Below are 24,490 nucleotides of genomic sequence, written 5' to 3'. Positions count from 1 at the left end.
TTTAAAAAACCTTTGAAATTCACTGAAAAAACCATAGGTTTTACACTCATTATAGTTAGGAATTAGCATTTAAAAAACCTTTGAAATTCACTGAAAAAAACATAGGTTTCACACCAGTTATAGTTAGCTGAACATTTTACTCATACAAAACCATTGAAATTCCCACGTTATAGTTAGTTGGACTCACTATAACTCGCGCGCCCGCAATCCACTGCTGATGTCACATATTACATCATTCATGACATGGTCAGTGACATCACTGATGACATCAATGATGACATCTCAAATGACATCACTGATGACATCACTGATGACATCTCAAATGACATCACTGATGACATCATTGATGACATCATCCATGTGATAATACGATACACCTCCTCACTCTAATCTATCCTTTGATACACCCAGTGTTAAATACAAACTACCATTCCTGAAATTATTGACACACCAATACCAGTAACTACATACACACTCACTGATTTCTAGGTCTACACACACATCCACTCATTCACCCATACAATCACTCATACATACAGTCACTCTTTAATAGAACACTATCATATCCACTCATACACGTATACAGACACTCACACGCTTACACTCATCCACAGAGTTACTCACACACCTAGTCAGTTATGTAAAGAATCAATCACACTCCCATTTCCTCAACTACACAGTTTTACTCACTAGACCTTACTTAATCAAACATATACTAACACATACTTACTCTCTTTTACAATCACTGATACAAGTACACATTGATCCATACAGTCACTTACGCAATCACAGGCTCTCATGTATAGTCATTTATATATGCCAACTCTCACATACACTGTGTTTTACATATGTACTTACTTGGACATTGAGCACTGAGATAGCCATTTACTCACCAACACACCCATGCACACAGTCAACCACCCATACAGCTCTTTCCACATGCACTCTTGAACCCATATACCAAGTGAATCAACTGCTCACACATATATGCACAGAGTCACACACCTCCCAGCCACCCACACACACACTCACCCTCACATACAAATATTTGGGCAACCAATCAATAACCCATATAACCACTCATATAGCTACTGATCAACACATGCAGCAGCTTACACAACAACAGACATACTAATGCAGACATTCAGACAGTTTAGTCACTAACCAATGCATTCAGTAAGACACATTTAATCACTCACTCATACAGTCAGTCACGCACCTACTAAATCCTTCATCCAGACACTCATAGTTCCACTCATTCTTCAATATAGAAAACATATTTTTATTTTTCAGAAACACACATTCACTGGATGATGTCATCAGTGATGTCATTTGAGATGTCATCAGTGATGTCATCAGTGATGTCATTTGAGATGTCATCAGTGATGTCATCAGTGATGTCACTGACCATGTCATGAATGATGTAATATGTGACATCATCAGCAGTGGATTGCGAGCGCGCGAGTTATAGTGAGTCCAACTAACTATAACGTGGGAATTTCAATGGTTTTGTATGAGTAAAATGTTCAGCTAACTATAACTGGTGTGAAACCTGTTTTTTTCAATGAATTTCAAAGGTTTTTTAAATGCTAATTTCTAACTATAACGAGTGTGAAACCTATGGTTTTTTCAGTGAATTTCAAAGGTTTTTTAAATGCTAATTCCTAACTATAATGAGTGTTAAACCTATGGTTTTTTCAGTGAATTTCAAAGGTTTTTTAAATGCTAATTCCTAACTATACCGTTTGTGCAACCTATGGTTTTTTCAGTGAATTTCATAGTTTTTTAAAAAGCTAATTCCTTTGTATATCGACTTTTTAACCTACGCTTCTTTTTTTTTTATTAACTGTTTTTTACAAATAATAATTATATTAAAAAAAAAAAATTATTTGTTCAATGTATATATATTTTTTTTTATCATTTTTTCCTGGTGCGCTCAGGGTGCGCGCACCGGTAAGTTTACCCGTATCATTTTGACTTGGAGCGCTCAGGGTGCGTGCACTGGTAAGCTCGCCCCAGAGCGCAGAGAGAGCGCTATTTCTGCGTCCGTAAAAAAAAATACGTATGAAAACTAAATAATAATGCAAGACATTCTGTACCATACTTATAAAGCAGTATTTTTGATTTTCCGAATGAAAATTATTTTGCATTTCCGTAAAGCTACCAAAACGTCACTCAGGCGCGCCGCTTAAGCACCCCCGGAAGCACCTACGTTCGCGCCGCGTGAGCGCCCCCGGAAGCGCTCCGGTGCGCTTAGGTAAGCGCGTCAAGTCATGTGAACTTAAAATAACAATTTTCATTGGTTGCTAACAGATTTTTTTTCCAAAGAATGAAAACCCCACCCTTTTCCTTCACTTCTTCTTTCACTTTGGTGAGAGCAAGAATCTTTTTTTCTCTGCTTATAATCTGTGGATACAATGGCTGCCAGAGCATCCAGCAGCAGTGATGACTCTGATGGATTCATAGATGAAGAGCCTCCTCAGCCGAAGGTCAAAGAACATTTCATCTGGAAATTTTTTGATGTTCCTGAGGGATTTAAAAAAGTAAATGCTGCAAAGATGGAATGTAAGATCTGCCATACTGTACTTTCCAGAGGAGACCCCCGAAGGAAGTACAGTTTTGGTAATTCTACCATGATTCGCCACGTACAGAGAAGGCATCCCCAGAACTATGCCCGGGAGAGTGTCAGGGCTCTGGCACGAGAGGCTCCAAGAGATGGTGTCTCTACTTCAACCGGAGGAGCAACTGCATCGGTGAGGGGGCGACCACAGGAGCTGATCCCAAACATTCAACCTATTTTTAATGAGGCATCCATCAAATGCCCACCTTTAAACTCTAAATATTCTAAACACGCTTAAGCAAGTATATGCTCCTTATTATTGTACTTTATACTATTGACGCAATTGTTTGTCTATACACAGTGTACCGACACTACCTCACCTGTGACCTACCTCATGTCCTTTGACCTACCTATGTAACTAGCACCTTGTACCTAACTACCTCATATATTACTTTGTATATACGCTTTATTACTTTGTATTTTTATCCCCATGCCCTTGTAAAGCGCTCTGATATCTGCAAAGATCTTGTTCGCGCTATATAAAACTTTCAAAATAAATAAATAAATAAATAAATGCAAACATTGTGATGCCGTAATTTGTTACGGGGAACAAAGTATTTTGATCATTGCTCGAGCATTGGAGAACCACCGCTGACGTCCCCAGCCCTAATTTTGATTATTTTTTTTGCTCCTGTTAAGCAGTTTGCCATTCCCTATTTTTGTTTTTGTTGAAAAAAAAGAAGAAAAAAAAAAGTTCTTTTTAGAACTACCTCCAATTCTCAAAAAAGAGCTGTGTTCTTAAAAAAAATGAAAAAGAGTAACTGAAGTGGAGTGCAGTGAGAGAGGAGAGGGAAATAAGTGAGAAAGCAAAGAAAGGGACGAGAGGGGAAGGGAAGTGAAGTAGGGGGACTGAAAGAAGGTGAGTGTGGGAGGTGAGTGAGGAGAAGGAGAGTGAACATGGGGAATGAGGATAAGTGAAGAAAATGTAGTAAAGGAACGGGGGTGTGGAAGGGTAAGAAAAGAGCAGTGATGTTTAGGAAAGAGTGGAGATACAGACTGGATAAAGGCAAGTGAGTGTGAGACAAGGTGAGTAAGGGAGTAAAGAGACAGAGAAAGTGAAAGAAAAAGTGAGAGTAGAAGACTGAGGGCTTCATTTATGAGGCCATGCGTCACTTTTACGCCACCGGTGCGTCACTTTTTGTGACGCACCAGTGGTGTTAAAAAAGGGCCTTGTTGAGCCATATTTACAAAGTGACGCATCTAGGTAGATGTGTCACTTTTTAAATCCCTGCGCCATATTATACCTGCGCCAGGTATAATGTATGCAAAAGGGGCGTATTGACGCAAGGAAGAGTCGTAGAAGTGACGCAGTGAAATCTATGAGATTTCACTGCGCCACTTTTAGGATGCCGTTGCGTCAAAATCTTGCGCAAGACTGACGCAGGCCCTTTTACATGGGGCTTGCCCCATGTGAAAGAATGCTTTGCTGGAAATTATTTTTTTACTATAATTTTTTACACTGTTTTGCCCTGTGATGCGCTTGAGGGCCTCATTTATGAGGCCATGCGTCACTTTTACGCCGCAGGTGCGTCACTTTTTGTGACGCACCAGTGGTGTAAAAATTGCACCTTGTTGAGTCATATTTACAAAGTAACGCATCTAGGTAGATGCGTCACTTTGTAAACCCCTGTGCCACATTATACCTGCGCCAGGTGTAATGTATGCAAAGGGGGCGTATTGACGCAAGGAAGGGTCGTAGAAGTGACGCAGTGAAATCTATGAGATTTCACTGCGTCACTTTTAGGACACCATTGCATCAAAATCTTGCGCCTGTCTCACAGCAGGCGTAAGACTGACGCAGGCCCTTTTACATGGGGCTAGCCCCATGTGAAAGGATGCATTGCTGGAAATATTTTTTTACTACAATTTTTTACACTGTTTTTCCCTGTGGTGCGCTTCAGGGCCTCATTTATGAGGCCATGCGTCACTTTTACGCCGCCGGTGCGTCACTTTTTGTGACGCATCAGTGGTGTAAAAATTGCACCTTGTTGAGTCATATTTACAAAGTAACGCATCTAGGTAGATGCGTCACTTTGTAAACCCCTGTGCCACATTATACCTGCGCCAGGTGTAATGTATGCAAAGGGGGCGTATTGACGCAAGGAAGGGTCGTATAAGTGACGCAGTGAAATCTATGAGATTTCACTGCGTCACTTTTAGGACACCGTTGCATCAAAATCTTGCGCCTGCCTCACAGCAGGCGTGAGACTGACGCAGGCCCTTTCACATGGGGCTTGCCCCATGTGAAAGGATGCATTGCTGGAAATTATTTTTTTACTTTGTTTTTTTACACTGTTTTTCCCCGTGGTGCGCTCAGGGTGCGCGTACCGGAGAGCGCACCTGGGAGCGCACCCAGCGCTTACCCCACGAATATTTTTTTTAAAAAAAACGTTTTTTTGCCCTTAAGAATCCTTCTAGGCCCCCCTCAGAAAACCTAGGGGGTCAGGGGGTGTCTACTCTGCCCCCTTTTAATTATTTCCCCCTTTCTTTTTCACCTCTTGTGTCTCGATTCTACCGAGACACAAGATGGCGGACTCTCCGGACTGTTTAGAATGTTGACAGACACCCGACAGCCAATCACCTTTCCGCTCGCGCACTCCCGTAGCACGCCGGGTGCGCTCCCCGGTACGCGTACCGGAGAGCGCTCGGAGCGCGCCTATAGATATATATGTGTTTTTGAAGTTAATTTTCAAAAAAAACACTGGAGCAATTTTCAGCAGATATAGCAAAGGCACATCTGTGTACCAGTCCCTACAATTTTGCCAAGTTTGGCGTAATTCCGTTCAGCGGTTCGGGCTGTAGACTTGTCAGACCGTCCTATGGAAATTAACATGGGGAAAACACGTTTTGGGACCCCCCTTTTTTCTCAGCCCCCACTTCACGAATCCCCCCGAAACTTTCAGGGAAGGAGCGCAGCGGAGCTGGCCAAAATTTTCGAAAATTACACACACATTCCTCAATCGGCGCCAGAGTTATTCCCAATAGAATGTTGCGGATTTCCTATGGTAGCCAATCCTAACTATAACTACCTACTGGCGACCGCCAGTAGGTAATATATATATATATATATATATACACGCACATACATATATATATATATATATATATTCTGAGATTAAAGTCCTATTCGATTTGATTAATTTGTCTTAAAATAAATAATTTTATTAACAAAAAACTAATTAATTTATTATAAAATTAATTGAATATGCTTTAATACATTTTACACCGTAATATTTTCATATCAAAATGATATGGAGTGTGAATTTAAAAAAAAGGTTTAAATGCTCATTATAAATGAAACTAATATATTTTTTAATTTTTGAAATGTTTGATTTTAGTTAATGTGGTGTAACATTTTTATATTTTGCTTTTAGTTTAAGAATAATGATTTTTAATAAATTTCTTGTGTATTTTACATTAAAGTATTTTTAATATTTCATAATACTTATTATACTTTATTAAGTATCCCTAAACGTTACCTTGGCTGATCTACACACCGGTGGCGGGGATCTCCGCCTATCTGTGAAAAGTTACGAGTAACAGCTTCGTACTGGTGAATAGCAAAAACAAATACAAAATAAAGTTACGACTCTGAAATGGTCAATAGCAAAAAATTGTAAAGTTACTATAGGGTGGCTGTAAATTTGCCTTTGTGTAAAGGTGTGTCATCAGTTTGTGCTCTTAAGGTCTGTTGTGATTAGTGCAGATACACATTGTAATTTTTTTTTGTCAGTTAGCATATGTTTTATTAAGTTGTTCGTAAATATAAAAAAAGTAGCAAAACAGGCTTTGCACTAATTGAACGGAGTGCTTTTCAGTGGTCAAATTATGAACTTCTCCATTCTGGCTAATTTTGAATACGTCAAACACTACGGTGGTGGTAAAATATTTCAGAGCACTACAACATTCATGATTTTATTTGATTGAAAAGCAGTGCTTTAAATTAGTGCCGAATTAGTTTTTTTAACCATATTTTCATTTCGAAACAGCGTTATAAAATGTGCACTAACCTCTGAAAATTGTAATATGCGAATCTGCTGTAATCACATCAGAGGGCGTGCGCTCACACTAGTGAAAAACATATACGTTTTTAAGCACTGCTGACGGTGAGAATCCACCATTTTAGTCACTGCAGAGTCTGTGCTACAATAATAGAGGTCTTAAAATGTAGTTTTCGTTGTAAGTCACTGCATGGCCCCCGGGGATACGAACGCGCCAATGTCAAACTAGAACACAATCATTAATTCAAAATGATCATTTTTAAATTTGGAACTTGGCAGACTGACCCGGCTAATGACAAAACGCCTGTCCCAGACGGAAAATATTGGAAATGCGTGGCAATTATAAGAACTGTGTATTTAATTACTCATTTAAACATTACAAATGGTACATTAGCCAATTATCTGAGCCTCCTGAAAGGGCCTCGCAGGTTGGAGAGGTCAGAACGAGGTAGATGTACAAGACTTTGATGTATGTGTTGAGTTATTTCACTGTCGAGACTAACACGAAAACCCATTTAGCGTCTCTTAATGACAAGAAAGCTTGGTCTCATGGTATTCGAGAGCAGTCTTTCATCAGAAACAATGAGTGTGGATAGCAGAGTATGTTTTTGACCATAATCACCAGAGAGACACCAGAGTTCAGCATCTCTGGTCGTCATTGAATTTACAATTCATGCAGGGTGGCTGCATGTATGAAATGAAGGTTTAGTATTTGGAAAGAGAACCTGTATTGTTTCTAAATGATGACACTTTGTAGGCTTGCACCTCTTATAGCTGAGATGAATGTGCCAATAACATATGTGTCCCTCAAGGGGAAAGAATAACTGACCAGCACAAATAAATCTGGCAATGATGTTGGCCATATATGCATCAACATAAAAATAAACTACGAAGCATGGGTTCCCTGGGGTGGGTGACAGGTGCAGGTATGACAAGAGGTATAGACGATTGAAAATAACACCTAGCTGTCAGATGTATTCTATATCTCATAAATGAGTGTATTTATGTTGGTTTTAAACTCACACACCTGTGCTGCCACTAAATTAGAATCATAATTTCCAAACAGCTAACATTGGATTCCCCCATACACATAACTTGAAAATGATCCATGTTCGAGTTATCATAGATGTTTTAGTCCTATATTTACTGAACAGGAAGAGCAAATGTATTTTAGTGATGGAGATGGGGCTCGCAGGGATCTACTCTTCCTCTAGAGGCCAGGTTTATTCATAATAAGGGCGGCTCATTTAAAATGTTTACTTGAGTTAGTAAAAAAGGTAAAGGGCAGTGCTGGCTAACCATTCATACGTTAGGCAAAGACGTTTTTTGTGCATTAGATTATGGCCCGTTCAGGCAGCCTTTGCAGATCGTACCCCCATTTTTTGTTCGAATGCACACCATGCTACTGTGTTTTGTACTGTAGTGCAGTATTTCCATCTTGTATTCCAAGAAGGCAACATAGAGCAGCAAAGTGTAGTTATGTTAGACATTGGCCATGATGCCCACTACTGCAACGTGGTGCTTTGAAATTTTATAAAGAAAATGCCTGTAAAATGATCTCATGAGTTGAACTACACCGAGAAGAAATTTCCCGCCACATGGTGTCTACTATACATTACCTCTATAGAGAAAACGATCAACATTTTGCTCTGCCTAAGCTAAGGGCCTTACGCTTATTTATGTAATCTGATGACGTTTGTCATATTTGCTTAACTATGTCGACAGATGACGGAATAGGAACTATTTATTTACTTTATTTTCCATATTCCCTCTTCTGTAGACTAACACCCTCCCGCTTGCCGCATTTATCTGCCCGGACCGCCGCTGTTTACCACTTTGTCTGCTGTATGTAAACAAGATTTTTCATGTCATCTTGGAGTAAAGGATCTCTGGTTTCCCCATGACCTTCTTGTTGGTGCTATAGATGAATTCCAAAGCAGTTCATTTAGGCAAATCCTTCATCTTTATATAATGTAGAATCTTAACCTGATATCCCAGGTAAAAAAACGTATCAAAAAGCGTGTTACTTAGGAACACTAACCAGTCAGTTTAAGCCACTAGTTGCCAATGATGACATTAAGAACACATTCCAATCCTTTGTATTCTCACATATGGACCATAACTGGCCGCTTCAAAAAGTGACTGGGGCACAGACAGTAGATCGACAACTTGCAGAATGTATAGTCACCAAAAGCATAAACTTGACCATATTACTACTCTGTTTACTTCTCTCAAATGGATATCATGGGAAGCTGGAAGTGTCGTCCAAAAAAGCATGCCTGCCAAACAGGACAGTCCACTTCAACTCATGTCCATGCCTTAGGAAGAACGAAAGACCTCTGGCCGTGCACGGAAACACTCAAGCAAAGCACACTGCAGGCAATCACATCCCGTAGTTCTGGAAAAAAAATCGAAAAATAATACCAGAGCTTTCTCAGGAACTGACCCTAAAATAAGGATTACCCAGACAACGCCATCTCTGCCTCCTTTCAAGAGTTCTTTGAAAGGCCACCTTCTGAGCAAACACATGGGCACCACAATTACTTGATTTGTTTCGTTTCCTAACTTTCTGTGCCAAACTCATTATTTTTCCCATGCCTTTCCAACACACTGCACTTTACTCAGAGGCTCTTTATTACTTAATCCCCGCGTTGAGACTGTCTTTGACTAAAATAATAGAGAAAAAATGGGGGGACTTACATTAACCTTATATCATGCCGAAGGCTACTTATCCCATACATTTACCCTTCAATGAGGTAATGCATCGCATATAATCATGGCATAGCCCTCCTCCACCCTTCCCCCTCTCCCCACCACTCCCCTCCAAACCCCCCCCCATAAAAAGGAACAAATATGCTGACTGGCCCAAATAGCCAAAAAACCCAAAGGGCTACGTGGATAACTTGATATTAAGATATCACACTTATCATGTGTGGAGAAGTGAGCAAAAGGGAGAAGGGTGAATTCACAGGTTGGCGGCTACAGCCATTTTGGCCCTTGTTTACTAAAGGTTTGCGCGGGTGCTCATGCTTCGCACCTTAATGTAAAAGATAGCATTGATTTAGGTACCGTTGTAAAGGCCCACTTTGGTGGAACTAAACAGTTTTGCATTCCAGGAGCGTCTGCTCAAATGTAACTAATGAACATTCCACAGCATCACCACACCAACATTCCACAAACCCAATCATACTGGCTGAGCAGCAGGTATAACAGAAGGCCGTTTGTTTACAACGAACTGATGGCAAAGCTAGACATTTGCACCACCCTTATTTTTCACTGCTGTCAACATTACATCTTTGTTACTTAAAAAGTTTATATCCATTTGGAAAATGCAGCTGAAAGCTCACAGTCAAGCGTACAGCAAACACAAATCTAGATTTCCTTACAGTTTGCATACTTAGTTCCTGTGCCAGATGATTTCCTTGTTAAATGCATTTTAATGAGATTGGTGTTTTCCGGCTCGCCACTGCTCTGTTTTTACTGCTTATGTTTCTCAGCTCAGCACCAGCTTGCTAACCTCTTGCTGTGTAGCTGCTCAGTTAGAGATTTATTCAGCATTGCTCGTCACATCAGAGCTGTGTTTTACGAGGCGGCTGCGGATTTATCAGGCATATAACACTTGGATAAAAGGAGCTAGGGGACACGCTTTGTGTGCAGTACAAGCCCCAAGCGAGCAGAAGGTGCATAACAAAAATCTGAAATGACTGATCAGCTCCGGCCTTGCTTGTATGACATACCAAAGGCGTGATAAAAGTGCCTAAACGGAGCTGCGCTGAGGTACGGAGCAAAACTGGAAAACATATTTCCGTTCTGCGTATTTCACCTTCGCTCAAGTGTGTCTAAATTGCCGAAGGCGCACTTTGGGGCACACCAGTGGGTGGGGGGGGAAGCACTGACACAGACACCAAACTAGTGTGATAAAGGCCGCTTTATTGGAATCAGGTGCACCTACACAACACCCACCTGGCCTGTGCTGAGCAAAACTAATGCTCGCTAAATAGCAACTGCCTGACAACCCCCCCACCCCCACCCCTAAATGTATCCCCAACAATGCAACAACCTATCCACATCCGTTCCTAACAATGCAACAAAGTATCCACATCCGTTCAGCAACCTACCCCGCTGTCATGACCTCATTGACCTTCCTGACCTCCGCTCCCCCTCTGCCCATACAGCCCCAGGCCTCCTGCGAATACCCCCCTTTTCTCTTAGGAAAACGCCACTCGGAAGCCGCTAACGACTTACGACCCCCCACTAGGACTCCTGCCTCCTGGGATACCTGAGCGCCCCCAAAGCTCCATACAGCGCCTCCTTCAACTGCACTATGTACAGTTCCATGCCATACCTTGAGAGGTGTACCCCATCCTCCCTGAAAAAATACACCGCCCCATAGCACAATTCCGGATGTTCCATTCTCCCTACCCCTTCTCTGGCACAGAAATCCCTCATCTCCCGGTTAATCTTCCTCCGGGCCCTGTCTATAGCTCCTGGGCGCTCCGCCCCCCTCCACACCCGCCTGGGGATAAACTCAGACCAGATCACGTGACAGCCCGCCCATTGCCGTTTGATTTCTCTCAGATCCCTCTTCATTTGCTTGACCAATGCCAGGCCCTTGCACTGCACCAAGTCGTTTTCACCCAGGTGAATCACCACTACATCCGGGCACACACCCCCCTGACCACCGTATTCAACAAAGGCAACAGTTCATGCCAACGCATACCCCCTTTGCCCCTCCAGTGACAACGATATAATCCTGTATCCAATCCCAAATTGAGTGCACAATGCCTTTCCAAATGAGTGTCCCACCATATACACATTCAACAACGCCACCTCAGGCCCCGCCACAGCACCTGCAAAGAAACACATATCAGAATTCGGACTCAAAGTAACGACACCCCATCCACCTCCCGCAGCCTCACGTACGTCCGGTAGCAATCCGACTTCCACCTTCCCAGCCTCTGTATCTCCTCCTTCCCCCACCCTCTCCGCGCTGCCTCCGTTGCCACCCCGATCCGGAAGGAATGCGTCCCGAAAGCTAGAGGGTCCTCCCCCATGCACCGCAGGGCGCGCCGCAGAACCCACAACGCCTGTGCCGCCGTTACTCCGGCACCCCCACCCCGGCCAAACACCTCCGCCGCCTCCTCGCGCCGGGCCACCATCAGCCTTCTACCCCACGTCGCAGGACACACCCCCTCCCTCACACTCGGGCCCAGGACCACCCACATCCCGACCCCCCTCTGGTCAGTTTTCGAGCGACGCAGCCGCACCGCCACTTCCTGTGCTCGCAAATCCACATCCTCCCACACCACCCCTGGCACCCCCTTCGTGCCCAGCAGCTCCGACACCCGGAACGCACCATAAAACAGCCAAGACATCAGGGCCGAAAACCGCACCGCCTCGCCCCCATCCCTGCACACCGCTGGCAGCGCGCCGATGATGCCTTCCAACACAACCACCGTGATGGGACGCCGCAACCGCACCGCAGAGCCCCGCTCTCTCCCCCACCCCTCCAGCAGCCAGGACCCCAGCTCCCCCGCCGACGGGGAGTAACCCCACCACAACTTCCCCATGAACGCCACTGCCGACAACTTGCCCGCGATCGTCACCCGCGACAACCCCTTGTCCATGAGTGCCAACATAAAGCGCACCACCTGCTCCTCGCGTTGCCACCGGTCCCCCCGCGTTACCGCGCCAGACAGCATGAATTCCTCCCAGGCCTGCTCGTACGATTTCCACGTGGACACCGCTACCGATGTCTTCACCAGCTGAAGGACCCGGGCTCGCCCACTGACCACATCTCTCCCGGAACCGGCGTCTTGACTTCCGCCGCCGCCGTGGCTAGCCCATGGAACCTCTCCCACTGTGAACGAGACAAAGCATCCGCAATGTCATTGTCCACACCTGGAACGTGGCGCGCCTGAAACAGGATGTCATTCTCTAAGCAGCGCAGCACAAAAATCCTCATCAACTTCAACACCTGCGGATCTCTGGCCGACTGCCTGTTTACCACCTGCACGACCGCCATGTTGTCCACCCGAAACAACACCCGCTTGTGCGCCAGCTCCCCGGCCCAAACCGTGACCGCCACCACCAACGGGAACAATTCCAAAAACGCAATGCTCCGCCCCCCTGCCTGCCAATGCTCCGGCCACTGCTCCGCGCACCACCTTCCATCCCAGTACAGACCGAAGCCGCCGCCGCCCGCCGCATCAGAATACATGGTGACGTCCCACTCCCAATCCTCCGCCAGCGCCATAGGCACTCCGTTGAACCGTTCCAAGAACGCCCGCCACATGCACAGATCCTCCTTCATTCCCACCGACAATCGCACATGGTGATGAGGCAAAGACAACCCGGACAATGCCAACCCCAAACGCCGGCAGAAAGTTCGACCCGCCCGCACCACGCGACATGCAAAGTTCAAGTGCCCCAACAGCACTTGTACCTCCCGCACCATCACCTTCCGTTTCGCCAGCATTCCATCCACCAGCGCCAGCATCGCCGACTTCTGTCGTCCGGTAGGCGTGCTTCCATGGCGACCGAGTCGAGCTCAATACCGAGAAAGGACAACACCGTACTGGGACTGTATGTCTTCTCTGGCGCCAGGGGAACCCCAAATTCCCCCATCAACCCGGCCAAACCGTCCAGCTGCCGCTGGCAGTCCGCCGTCGCGGGCCGTCCCACCAGGAAAAAGTCATCCAGGTAGTGCGTCACTGACTCCGAGCCTGTGCGCCTGGAAAAAACCCACTGCAGGAATGAACTGAAATGCTCAAACAGTGAGCACGAGATGGAACACCCCATCGGCAGCGCCTTATCCACGAATATGAGGCCCTCGAACTGAATCCCCAGCAGCTGGTGATCCGCCGGGTGGACCGGAAGGAGCCGGAACGCCGACTTGACATCGCATTTCGCCATCAGTGCGCCCCTCCCCGCCGCCGTAACAAGCCTCCGCGCCACGTCCACCGACGAGTATGTCACAGACGCCAGATCCGCCGAGATGTAGGCATTAACGGACTCCCCTTCTGACCACGACAGATGCTGTATCAAACGGAACTGCCCCTCCTCCTTCTTGGGCACCACCCCAATAGGGGAGATGATCAAGCCAGGCATCGGCGGCTCCGTGAATGAGCCCGCCATTCTCCCTTCTCTGACCTCCTTGAACAACTTCTCCCGCACTATACCTTTGTGCGCGTTCACCGACTTCAGATTGTCCGCCTAGCGGGCAATCCGGGGGCCCTCGTAGCCCAGCCAAAACCCCTCCCGAAAACCTCGACGCAGCACCGCAGCATCCTCCGCCCGCGGATACGCCGCCAACCAGGGCTCCATCTGCTCTATCCTAACCGGCGTACGAGCCTTTGCCCAAAGCTCCGGCTCCTCCCCCTCTGACCCCACCCCTCCCACCACCCTGCCCCCCTGCTTTGGGGGCCTCCTTGCACGGGCTGCTGGCCCGGTGGGCCCCCGATCCCCCAGCACCGCAGCGCTGGGTGCCGCCTTCTGCATGTCGAGCACTCATGCCTAAAACGGCATGCCGCCCGCCCGCACACTCCTCTGTTGAAGTCCCAACAGGCCCTGACCGTGGCCTGGCCGCTGGTCTCTCCCCGCCCCACCCCTCCCCGGGTGGGGCACGCGGCAAAGGGGGGCGGCCCAAGCGGCAAACTGCTGGCCGTGTAGATGGTGCGGCCGAACTTGGCCCCGCCCATCGTCTGCTGATATAAGTCCGCGTCCAGCTCCCCCATAGCGCCTCCGGGTCAGCCGCCATGCGCGCCCGGAACTCCTCGTCATAGTGCAACCACGCGAAACCGCCGTATGTCACCTGCGCTCTCCGCACCACATCCATGTATTTGAAAAGCGCCACTGAACGGTCCGGAAACTTCTCGCAATATACGCTCGCGTATATGAGGAAAGCCGCCGACCAATTGTCCAACGTCAGCGGCACCTTCGGGCGCCTGGCCAACTCCTGCTCTTCCTCCTTTGACCCTTCCTTCGACGTCAACTCCCTGTGGAGAAGCTTCAAGATGTCAATGTACTCCCCCTTCCATATCTTTTCTTTTGTCGCCAACGACAGGTGTGCCCCTAGCGGCTTCGTTAGCCCCATGTACGGCAACTTACGCACCGGCACCATGCAGCTCTCCTTCCCCCCACCGGCCGTGTCCGTGCCTGCGACCGCCGCTGACCCGCTCCCCGCGCCTACCCCGCCTTCACTCGCGCTGTCCGTGCCTACCCCCGCATCCAGCACGTACCGCCCCCGCACCAGCCGCCAGCCATCCTCCCCCTCGCCCCCAGTCCCCACTGAGACCTGCACGCAGCGCCGCTTGCCACTCCCCGCTCCGTCTCCCGCCTTACCTGGCGTCAAGGTCGGCGTCCTTGCCGGATCCCGCCGCCTAACCAGTGGAGCTGAGGGGGCCGTCACTCTGGGCACTTCCCGCCTCGCCGGCACCTGTAATATACTGCCAACAACATTACTCGCCCCCCCTTCCTCCCGAATCTCCCCTTCCTCTGTGGACTCACCATCCGCCACCTCCACACCTTCCCGGACCCCCCTGGGGGGTCCAGCCGGCTCAAACCCGCTCTCTCCCGACACACCCGCATCAAGTCACCCAAATCCACACTCCCACGCCGTTCAGTCACACCTGCATCAAACTCTGAATCATGTGCATCCATCCTCATTCCCCTGCCCCCGGCGGCCGTGACAACCCTTCGGGGGGGGGGGGCGGCGGGGAGGACTCCCGCCGCCAGTTGCCGCGCTCATTTGCCAGGTCCCTCGCTGGAGCTCGGCCGCCCGCACCAGACAGAGCCGGGACATCCTCTCGGTGGTGTGGAGCCGCAAGCTGCTCACCCGAGCGCCTCGCAAACAGCTCCGTCAAGTCGGGCCGGACGATGTCTATGCGGCCCGCCTCCTCCAGTAGCCGCAGCGCTTCGGCCACCCTGGGGTTGTGTATCGCCGCCATGTCGATCAGCGCCGTCTCCCTGCACACACGGTACCGCCGCACCACGCCCTGCCACAGCCGCCGACCACACCGCCAGACACCAACCGTCGACGCCCCTATCACGCACTCCCAGGCCTAATTCACAAAAATTCACTGGACCCCCGGCTGCCGTGTCACTGCACCTCAAATGGTGCTTAGTCACACAAAATGTCCGGTTTTAAACCAGACAAGCCCAAGGCGCCCAAAAGAAGCCCAAGGCGCCCAACCAGCCCAAAACCTCCCAAAGCCAGCCCAACTATGGAAGCCCCACAGCGCTCCTGTCCCCCCCCCCCCCTGCTGCCCCAAATTTCCCCGGGTGGGCAAGCCTCCCGGTGGTCGGCTGCCCCCCCAAATCCCCATTCACCCAACAGTACCCTTGATATACACAATTCCTACTTTAACCACCATGGACACATGTTTTAATATAGAAAATTCATAATCATACAACGCATTTGTATATTTTGAGTCTGACCTCCTTTTTTTCGTTTCGGAGCTCTCCAGCACTCTGAATCCACGGTATAGAACCTACATTTAATTGTTTAACAAAATATGTATAACTCAAGGTCATTTTGAATGTCATGTTTGTGTTGTGGTTGTTTGCTATGTAGCCGCAAGGCTTGTGCACAATCCATTTTGTTCCGGGATAGGATGCTTTTACTAGGGTGCATGGACTCTTCAGAGGCTACATCATTGCTCAGGTCCAGAAGCCCTGGGGCATCTGCACAATTCCTGCAAATGACAGGTCTTCAGCCTGATGGCACAGAAGCCTTTAGTTACAGCCACTGAAGGCCTCAGGTCAGCACTCCCGAACAGTAACAACCATGAACTGTGTTTGATGTACTGTCCTGTGACCCCTGCCGGTGAGTTCTGGCAGTAAGGATCCCCAAATGTGTCTGACAGGAAACACAAACACAAAACAGTCCTTTGTTGTTAAACATTCCCTTTACCACATAGAGCATTCCAAACTCCACCCAACAGGAGAGCCCTTGCAGCATCCGTAAGGCTATGGTGATCTTCCATACAGAGCTTTAAGTGGGGTGGGTCTTCCTAATGCCCAAAGCAGGCAGTGCTTAAAAACTGTTTAACTGGCACTTTATCAGAGACCGGCCCCCAATGGCGTGGCGTGATCAAGAGCTCTGGAGTTGAGGCTGAAGACAGTGCAAGTTTCTCAGAGTGCATTTAAGTGGGTCATAAAGACTACGGGGCAGATCTACAAGAAAGTGCTGCAGCGCGGCACCACAAGCCCTTTGGCTGCGCCACGCTGCGGCACTTTCAGAGCACAGGAATGCGACATATCTACAATGATATGTCGCATTCCTGTGCTCTCCACTGCGCTGGCGCAGAAACAGCTGCCATGAGCCGGCGCAGGCACCCTTGCACCATGGTGCAAGGATGCCTGCGCCATGGGGAGATTGCTTTTGTGAAGGAAGGGGCCCCTTCCTGCACAAAAGCAATCACTGCAGGCATTTTCCTCTTTCAATGCATGCTGTAGAATGCAGCACGCATTGAAAGAGGAAAAAAGGAGGAGAAATTAAAACATTTCTCCTCGTTTCTTTTGGCTACGCCACCCCTATGGTGGCGCAGCATACTGACACATTTCCAGGTTTATGATTTCTTGTAAATCTGGAAATGCATCAGTAGACATGGGTGTTGCGTGGGAACACCCACAGCAACACCCATGTCCCGCCCCTAACACGCAAAGAGTTGCGTGAACAGGGGCGATATTTACAAGCACAGGTTAAGTCAAGCAGAGTGACTTTACCTTTGCTTGTAAATATCCCTTAGCAGGCTGCGCCACCGGTGCGTCACGCAACCTGATGCACCGGCGGCGCATGGGGCTTGTAAATCTGCCCCTACATGCTTATCCAGTCGTTGGCCTCTTTGCAGAATGCACAGAGCAGGGGTAACCTATGTGGCCACTGTAATTGCCAATTTAAGTTAAAGTATGTGAAAGAGGTATACATTTGTTAATATATGGACAGTGAACAGGCAGTGATGGCAAGGAAGGAAATGACGTGCAAGATATGTAGATGAAGTATTTCGCATAGGTAGAAAAAGGGCGCATGTTTCTAACTGACGGAGAGATTGTAGAGGGAAGTGGTGTGAATGGGAGAATAGAAGTGATTGAGAGACTCCAACCAACCGCTACCCCTTTGTTATATTAATTCTCAGCCTTCTATTTTCAGAATTGGCTGAACCGTTTTCAATTCTAACTGTTCAGAACAATGCCATTGCTATTACTCATTTATTTGATAGCGGTCACAAGCATTTGCACAGCCAATACATCTAGCTTGCTGTAGGTGTATCGATAGACCAACTGAGACACTCCCAAACACTGTTCAGGTGGCACCAGTGGTGGCTCGCCGTGGGAGTGCTGTGGGGCAGTGGGGCGGGGAAGGGCCAGGGTGGGGGGGTTGTGGAGTTCGACAAACAGACGGACAGGAATAATGTAAGTAATTAAATGCATAAAACAATTTCTCTTACGTGCGCTGCATCGCCGAGTTGGCGATGCAGCGTGTGCAAGGTAAATTGTTTTATTTATTTATTTACTTACCTTACTCCTGTCCGTTGTATGTCGGATTACACTACCCCCCACCCTGACCCTGCGCCTCCCCCACCCCACCCGCAGCACTCCTGCGGCGATCCCGCACTGGGTGGCACTCTGTATGATTCACTAGATTCTAGCTCACCGATTTTAAGCCACACCTTTAATTACAACAGCCATACATTTCCGGGAAGACTCCCAAGTTATGCTTCTTTGACCATGCACTTTTTAGAGAACCTACCACCACATTTTCATCCCAAAAAAGCATTCCTTAAACCTTTAGGTAGGTCAAACAGGTTCATGCCAGAACCCTCAACAGCCAGTTTATCTCCTAGTGCTCAACTCGGCACTAAGGAGGGTAATGGTTAGAGTGAGAATGATGCCCATGCTCTAAGATGGTTCCCAGTATTTTGTTATGCTTTTGTGCTGTTATGATCTATCTTAATGGTGGTAGGTCACATTGAGGAAGAACATGGCAGCAGTATTGTACACCAAGTCCCACAGAGCATGGTGGCAGGATTGGACATCAAGTCCTACAGACATGACTGTATACATCTTGTTTCATGATGCCACTAATGGGACGTTGGAGTGCCGGGGAATCAGTGTATAGGATATAGTAAACAAAGGACATCTGTTCCAACTTGGTATAAAAAGGTAACTTTAGGCTTCCTCAAATGCACAGCCACTCCAATCATAATTAGGAAGGTATGGCTGAGATTCTCTGGTAGACCTCACAACATGAGAAATCTGTAACAAGAAAAGGTAGTCGGGGTAGTGGCAGAAAGAGTATGGAGCTATAGAATGCTTGGATGTAAGAGAATGATGGGAAATCTAGTTTTCTGGTTGAACAAAATGGTGTTGATAAGGGTATGCTTGAAATAGACAAGTTAAAAACTTGTGTCAGGTCTACACTCCTTTGTGCCTGAGACTCTGATTTAAGATTTATGGAATACCACACCTGAAAAACACATTGGAATGGGACCTGAACCTAGATTCAAAGTAATGCTTACTTAGACTGTAAGAAGGCTTGCTGGGCAGATGAATGATGGTAAAGTTAATATTTGTCAAATGGTTAAATAAAGATAAAATGGGCCACCGTAATAAGGGATGTCAGGCATGATAACCAGGTTTCCATTTTGTCCTCATCCCTCCTGTCTTTGTTTTTATTGGTATTAAGACTATGCACTTTACCACTGCCAACAAGTATCAAAGTACTTGTGCGCTCTTCTTAAAACATGGTAAAATTGGCCTCACCTGAGTGGCACATTTGATTTACTTTTAAGTCCCTAGTATACAGTACTTTATAGAACTCAGAGCCTGTTAATTAAATGTAACTAGTGGGTGTGCAGCCCTGATTATGCCACTCGCTACAGTAGCACTTTAGAAAGTGATTCATGTCTGCCACTGCAGCTTTTAATGCAGTTTTAAAATAAAGCTTCTGCTAAGCCTAAACTGTGTTTTTTAATACATATGTCACCCCAAAGTTAGGCCTTGAGAACTCATAGGGCAGGGTGCATTTCATGTAAAAGTAGGACATGTGGGTTTAAGTGTTACATGTCCTGGTAGTGAAAAACTCCTAAACACATTTTCACTACTGTAAGGCGTACCCTCCCATTGGATAACCTTATAAGATTTGATAAGTGCTAACTTTTGATTGGGAGCTTATAGGAATATCATGTTTGCACTCATATGAATTGTAATTTAATATCCTCGTTAATGGTAAAGTCAGATTTTAATCCACAATTCTGAAAATGCTACTTTTTAAAAACATGGCATTTTCTTGCCCTATCTATTTGGTGCCTGCTTCCAGTGTCCTGTGTTACATGACTGTGAAGTGCTCTGCTGTTGGGGTGTGTGTATTCCTTCCAGGCAGTGAGACAAAGGGAACTGGTTGGACGGACCTGTTTCCTGACCCATTTACACTTCAAAGGGCTTGCCTCCAGCACACACAAAGGAACCTGACACTAGCCTTTTGTCATTCCAGACATCATGGAGCCTTTTCAGGGACTTTCCTGAACCAGATGAGGGGGTATCCCAGGCTGTCCACCATAGTTCAAAACAGGGCACCACGTATACATATTGGACCCTCAGAAAATGACTTCAGTACCCTTCTGGACCTGTGGATACTACAAGTGAACTGCACTGTTCCCTAGAGTAATGGCCTGCTGCTTGAGGCCTGCCTTGTTCACCAGAGGACTGACACGCTGCTGCCAGAGAACTGACCTGCTGCTTGAGGCCTGTCTTGTTCCTCAGAGGACTGCCCTGTTGCTTGAGGCCTGTCTTGTTCTCCAGAGGACTGCCCTGCTGCTTGAGGCCGTCATTGGTCTCTGAGAAGGATGACTGGGCCTGCTCTCTTCATCTCAGGCTAACCTGAGTGACCTCCTAGTCTGAGCTACAGGTACACAACAAGCTCCAGAAGCCTCCCAGCAAGCCCAGCTGACCTGCTGCAATAGACCTGCCTGTACCTGCAACTGGGCCTGTCTGAGCCCTGTACTACTTCTTGAGCCAAGAAACCACCTCTATAAGTAGTTTGTGGTTCTACCATTACACTATTTATAGAGCTTGATCTAATCTTTTCCCACGTAATTGTGGGAAGAGCAATCAGCCTGATTCATCAAGCCGAAATCGGCTCGCAAAGGGCCAGATTCTGAGAATCTGGCCCTTTGCGAGCGCTATTTTTGCATTTGGGATTCATCATCCCAAATGCAAAAATCGGTAATAGCGATTTCGCTATTTTGCGAGGAATTACATTTAAGGAATCTCTATTTGAGATTCCTTAAATGCAATTCATCATCCATTTAAAAATTGCGAATTCGCAATTTCGGCCCGCTATTTACCGCGAGGTCAAACCTAGTGGTAAATAGCAAAAACTTAGAAAAATGCTTTTAAAAGCATTTTTCTAAGTTGCATGTTGCATGTTGCACACACACATGTCCTTTGGACATGTGTGTGCGCGACACCTGTTTCAATTTGCATTTAAGGGGTGCTACAGGGTGTCCTTTGGACACCCCTGGCACCCTTTAAATCGCTATCTTATTTGCGATTAGCTAATTGCTAATCGCAAATAAGGAATACTCCCCATTCATTCCTATGGGCCTTTTGGCCCATAGGAATGAATGGGGAGTATTCCTTATTTGCGATTAGCAATTTTCTACTCGCAAATAAGGAACATGTAGGAATCGCAATATTTATTGCAATTCCTACATGAATCCCGTTTTGCAAGTCCTTAATAGCGATTCGTTATGAATCGCTATTAGGGGCTCGCAAAACGGGAGAATGATGAATCAGGCTGTTAGTCCCTTATCCTTGAGATGCCTCCCCAGGTCCTGGACCATTGCCTGACATCAGAGTGCACTCCTCTTCAAGAAAAGTGGCAATCCGAAAGTTTTGGGTTCTTTGTGATCATGAATTAGCCCGTTCGCGCTGAGACTCTGCCACTTGCAATGACTGCCAATGCGAAGCTCCAGTGAACCTGACTCTTTGAGCTACAGTGACTGCCAGCGATGATCAGCAATGCGAAATCTGCACTTCGCTCTACAGCAACAACACCCCGAGTGATCGTCAAGTCGAAGCTCCAGCAACAACCGTCTGCGATGGGTGGCGTATCTTTGCGCAACAGCAATGACCATCCATGCAACCAGGTCTGGACTTATCAAGCCAGACTTTGAAAAGGTAACTTTTTCAAAGGAACTAGCATGGTCCCTGTATCAGGCCTGTACTCCATCGTGGTTGGCCTGAACATGTGACTTCCCTGGTCTACCATGACCAAATGACCAAGAGGGGCGCTTTTTGCTTTCAGGCTCTATATGTTCTGAAAACCTTGAAATTCAAACTCTCCGGTTCTACTGATTGGACTTTTGTCAGTTTGGTCTCATTCTATTTATTAAAAGTTACTCCATTTTCCTAAATTGGTGTGGGATTTTTCCTGTGTTATGTTTTAACTTTCTTACTGTCTGAGGGATCTGCAGAGGGTTAAGCACAAGTTAATTAGTGACTTTTGTAGTTCACTCTGACCAGGATTGTGGTTGTTGTCTAAGTGGGGCTTCCACCCCCCTAATTACCGCCAACCAATAGCCAGATTTCTTACAGGCACAGATACATAATTTATAGTAAATCTTTTTGATGACTGCCGATGTTAAGAATACCTCGGTTTTCAATCTTCGGATTGCCACTTGCTTTGTCACTCAGTAGTTTGTCTCTGAAGAAGTTATTGGTTGGAAGTACCTCAGCTTTAGGATCATTTTTCGACCTTGCACTGAATATCTTCATACGTGTAGTGGTAGAGGCCGAAGAACAGGGTATCTTGAATTGTTTGTCTTGGTATGTTGTGCAACCTATTTAGTGTGCTGTGTCTATTACAAACTGATGAAGACGCGTGTAACAAAAAATGATTGTTTGGATGTGGCCTGCATCTGTTCCACAGATAATTCATCTTAGGCACTTGAAATTGTAAATGGCTTAAAAGGTGACAATATAAATAATTGTTGTATATATTTAAACCCCAAATTCCACTTTATCTGGAATGATGGTATTCAATGCTGGGGGCAATCTATGTGGACTATGAAATTAAATGATCTTGTGTGCCATCTTTCTTTCCTTTGTCTATCCACCTCCAAGTAAATGTATTCTCTTGTGTTTCAGGTGAGCTGTGTGAAGAGAAACTAGATTTTTGTGCACAGGAACTAAACACTTGCCAGCATGACTCGAAATGCATTGTAACACCCAAAGGATACAAGTAAGACTAACGAAAGAAAAAGCTCAAAACATTTGTCATGTGTTTATTTCTTTCTTTTTGGATGTAGACACTGCCACAGAACTAGGGTAAGGGCTGTGTCAGCTTCACTCACTTCTTGCAGTGTTGTCCGAGGCGAGGTACTTGTCTCGTGCAGTTTAATGAGGGACGTAAGAGCGGTTTTCTGCACTTACTGAAAGCAGGGATATTTGATTTAGATAACATGTCATATGCTCGTGTGTCTTCTCTAAAGGGTGGATGCATCCATGATAGATCAGTTGTGCTTTAATTAATTCTCCTCCCCACCAAAATGATTCCTACCTATACTCCTTTCTTCTCCAGTATGTCCGCCATGCTAGGGTAATTAAGATCTCTGCTCGTTCTGATGCTTATTGTTGAGTGAGGTAATTGTTGAACTGCGACACGTCTCAGTAATTTCTAGATAGTAAATTAGAAGCCTAGTGCTGGCCCTTATGGATCTAGATTCTGGACACAGAATACTGACCCAAAGCCAAAGGGTGCCACATCGAGGACCTTTCAGAACAGACTATCTCCAGATTCGTCAAGTCGTAGATTTTTAGCAGTGTTATCAATGCACTTCTTCATGAGTTTAGAAACCACAACTGTATGCAGTTTGTGGCTCTACCATTTCACTACTCGCACAGCTTGATCTAATCTCTTCCCACTCCTTTGCCTTTTCACTCAGATAAGTCAATCCTGTAAAAACATACACCATATTGTCTAACATCAACCAAATATCAATAATACTATTTTCGATCATTTTATAGTCTGATAATGTTTGAGCAGTGGATTACATTCCATTGTGCTTCGGGTGATGCCAGCTCTACATTGGTACACATCTGTTTCGAATCCCTTTCATCCCACCTTCAATCATTGTTGTGATGTTTGCGGTAGAATAGCAGTGCCTTTTCTTTCCTGCCTGAACGCTACGAGAGGCTTACCATCTGCACAGAAATGCCTCTCCGTGGAAGAAACAGGGGAAGGACTGTTCAGTGACAGTTTTTTCTTTGTTCTTTAGAAGAATGTTGCCCACTCAGTCTTGACAGCCTTAACACCACAGCTCTTCAATTCTCTTAAACTCCACCACGTTTTCGAGTCTGCAGTCAGGTTAGATATGTTACCTCCTGTTCCCTCTTAAAATTGTATGAAACAACTTCTCTGCTCCTCAGTCCCAGAGGAACATTAATTACAACTGATGGTTTATCCGTCTTCTTCATCCTTTGCATGAAGTTACTGATCTCAGTCCGCTTGGTATAACTATTTGCTTTTTAGATGATACCTCATCGGTATGAGGTCAAAACTTTAAATACATTTTATTTAGGGGCTTACATATGTACGTACCTCGGTCTGCCCTCTGGAAGAATGTGTTGAACATTCTTTGACACTTCGATCAGGATAGAACAGAGGAGGGCATGCGAGAACTACAAAGGATCTTGGAAGGAGGGATAGTAGAGTGGCAGCAAGTGTTAGTTGTCCGTTGATTTATAGCAAGAAAAAAAGGTTACCCCAACAGATTTACACTTCTGTTCAACCCCAGCCCTCTTATCATTACCTCCTCGTCAGCCCTCCCCGTCCCAGTCCTAACTAATGAGCATAGCTCCTCCC

The 24,490-nt window shown here is 46.4% G+C and overlaps 1 protein-coding gene across 4 annotated transcripts in view; it reads left to right on the top strand.

Annotated features, from left to right (window-relative positions):
* SLIT2 (slit guidance ligand 2) overlaps positions 1-24,490 on the top strand; it is a 739,121-nt gene that overhangs the window by 656,510 nt on the left and 58,121 nt on the right. For all 4 annotated transcript variants that reach the window (XM_078678412.1, XM_078678410.1, XM_078678411.1 and 1 more), the window contains one exon: positions 22,774-22,867. In XM_078678412.1, coding sequence (XP_078534538.1) covers positions 22,774-22,867 — 94 coding nt within the window. The remainder of the gene's footprint in view (positions 1-22,773; positions 22,868-24,490) is intronic.

This window comes from Lissotriton helveticus, chromosome 2_2 (genome assembly GCF_964261635.1).
Source record: "Lissotriton helveticus chromosome 2_2, aLisHel1.1, whole genome shotgun sequence".
NCBI lineage: Eukaryota > Metazoa > Chordata > Amphibia > Caudata > Salamandridae > Lissotriton > Lissotriton helveticus.
The sequence above is the reverse complement of the archived record's forward strand: the minus strand, read 5'-3'. Positions and strand labels throughout refer to the sequence as shown.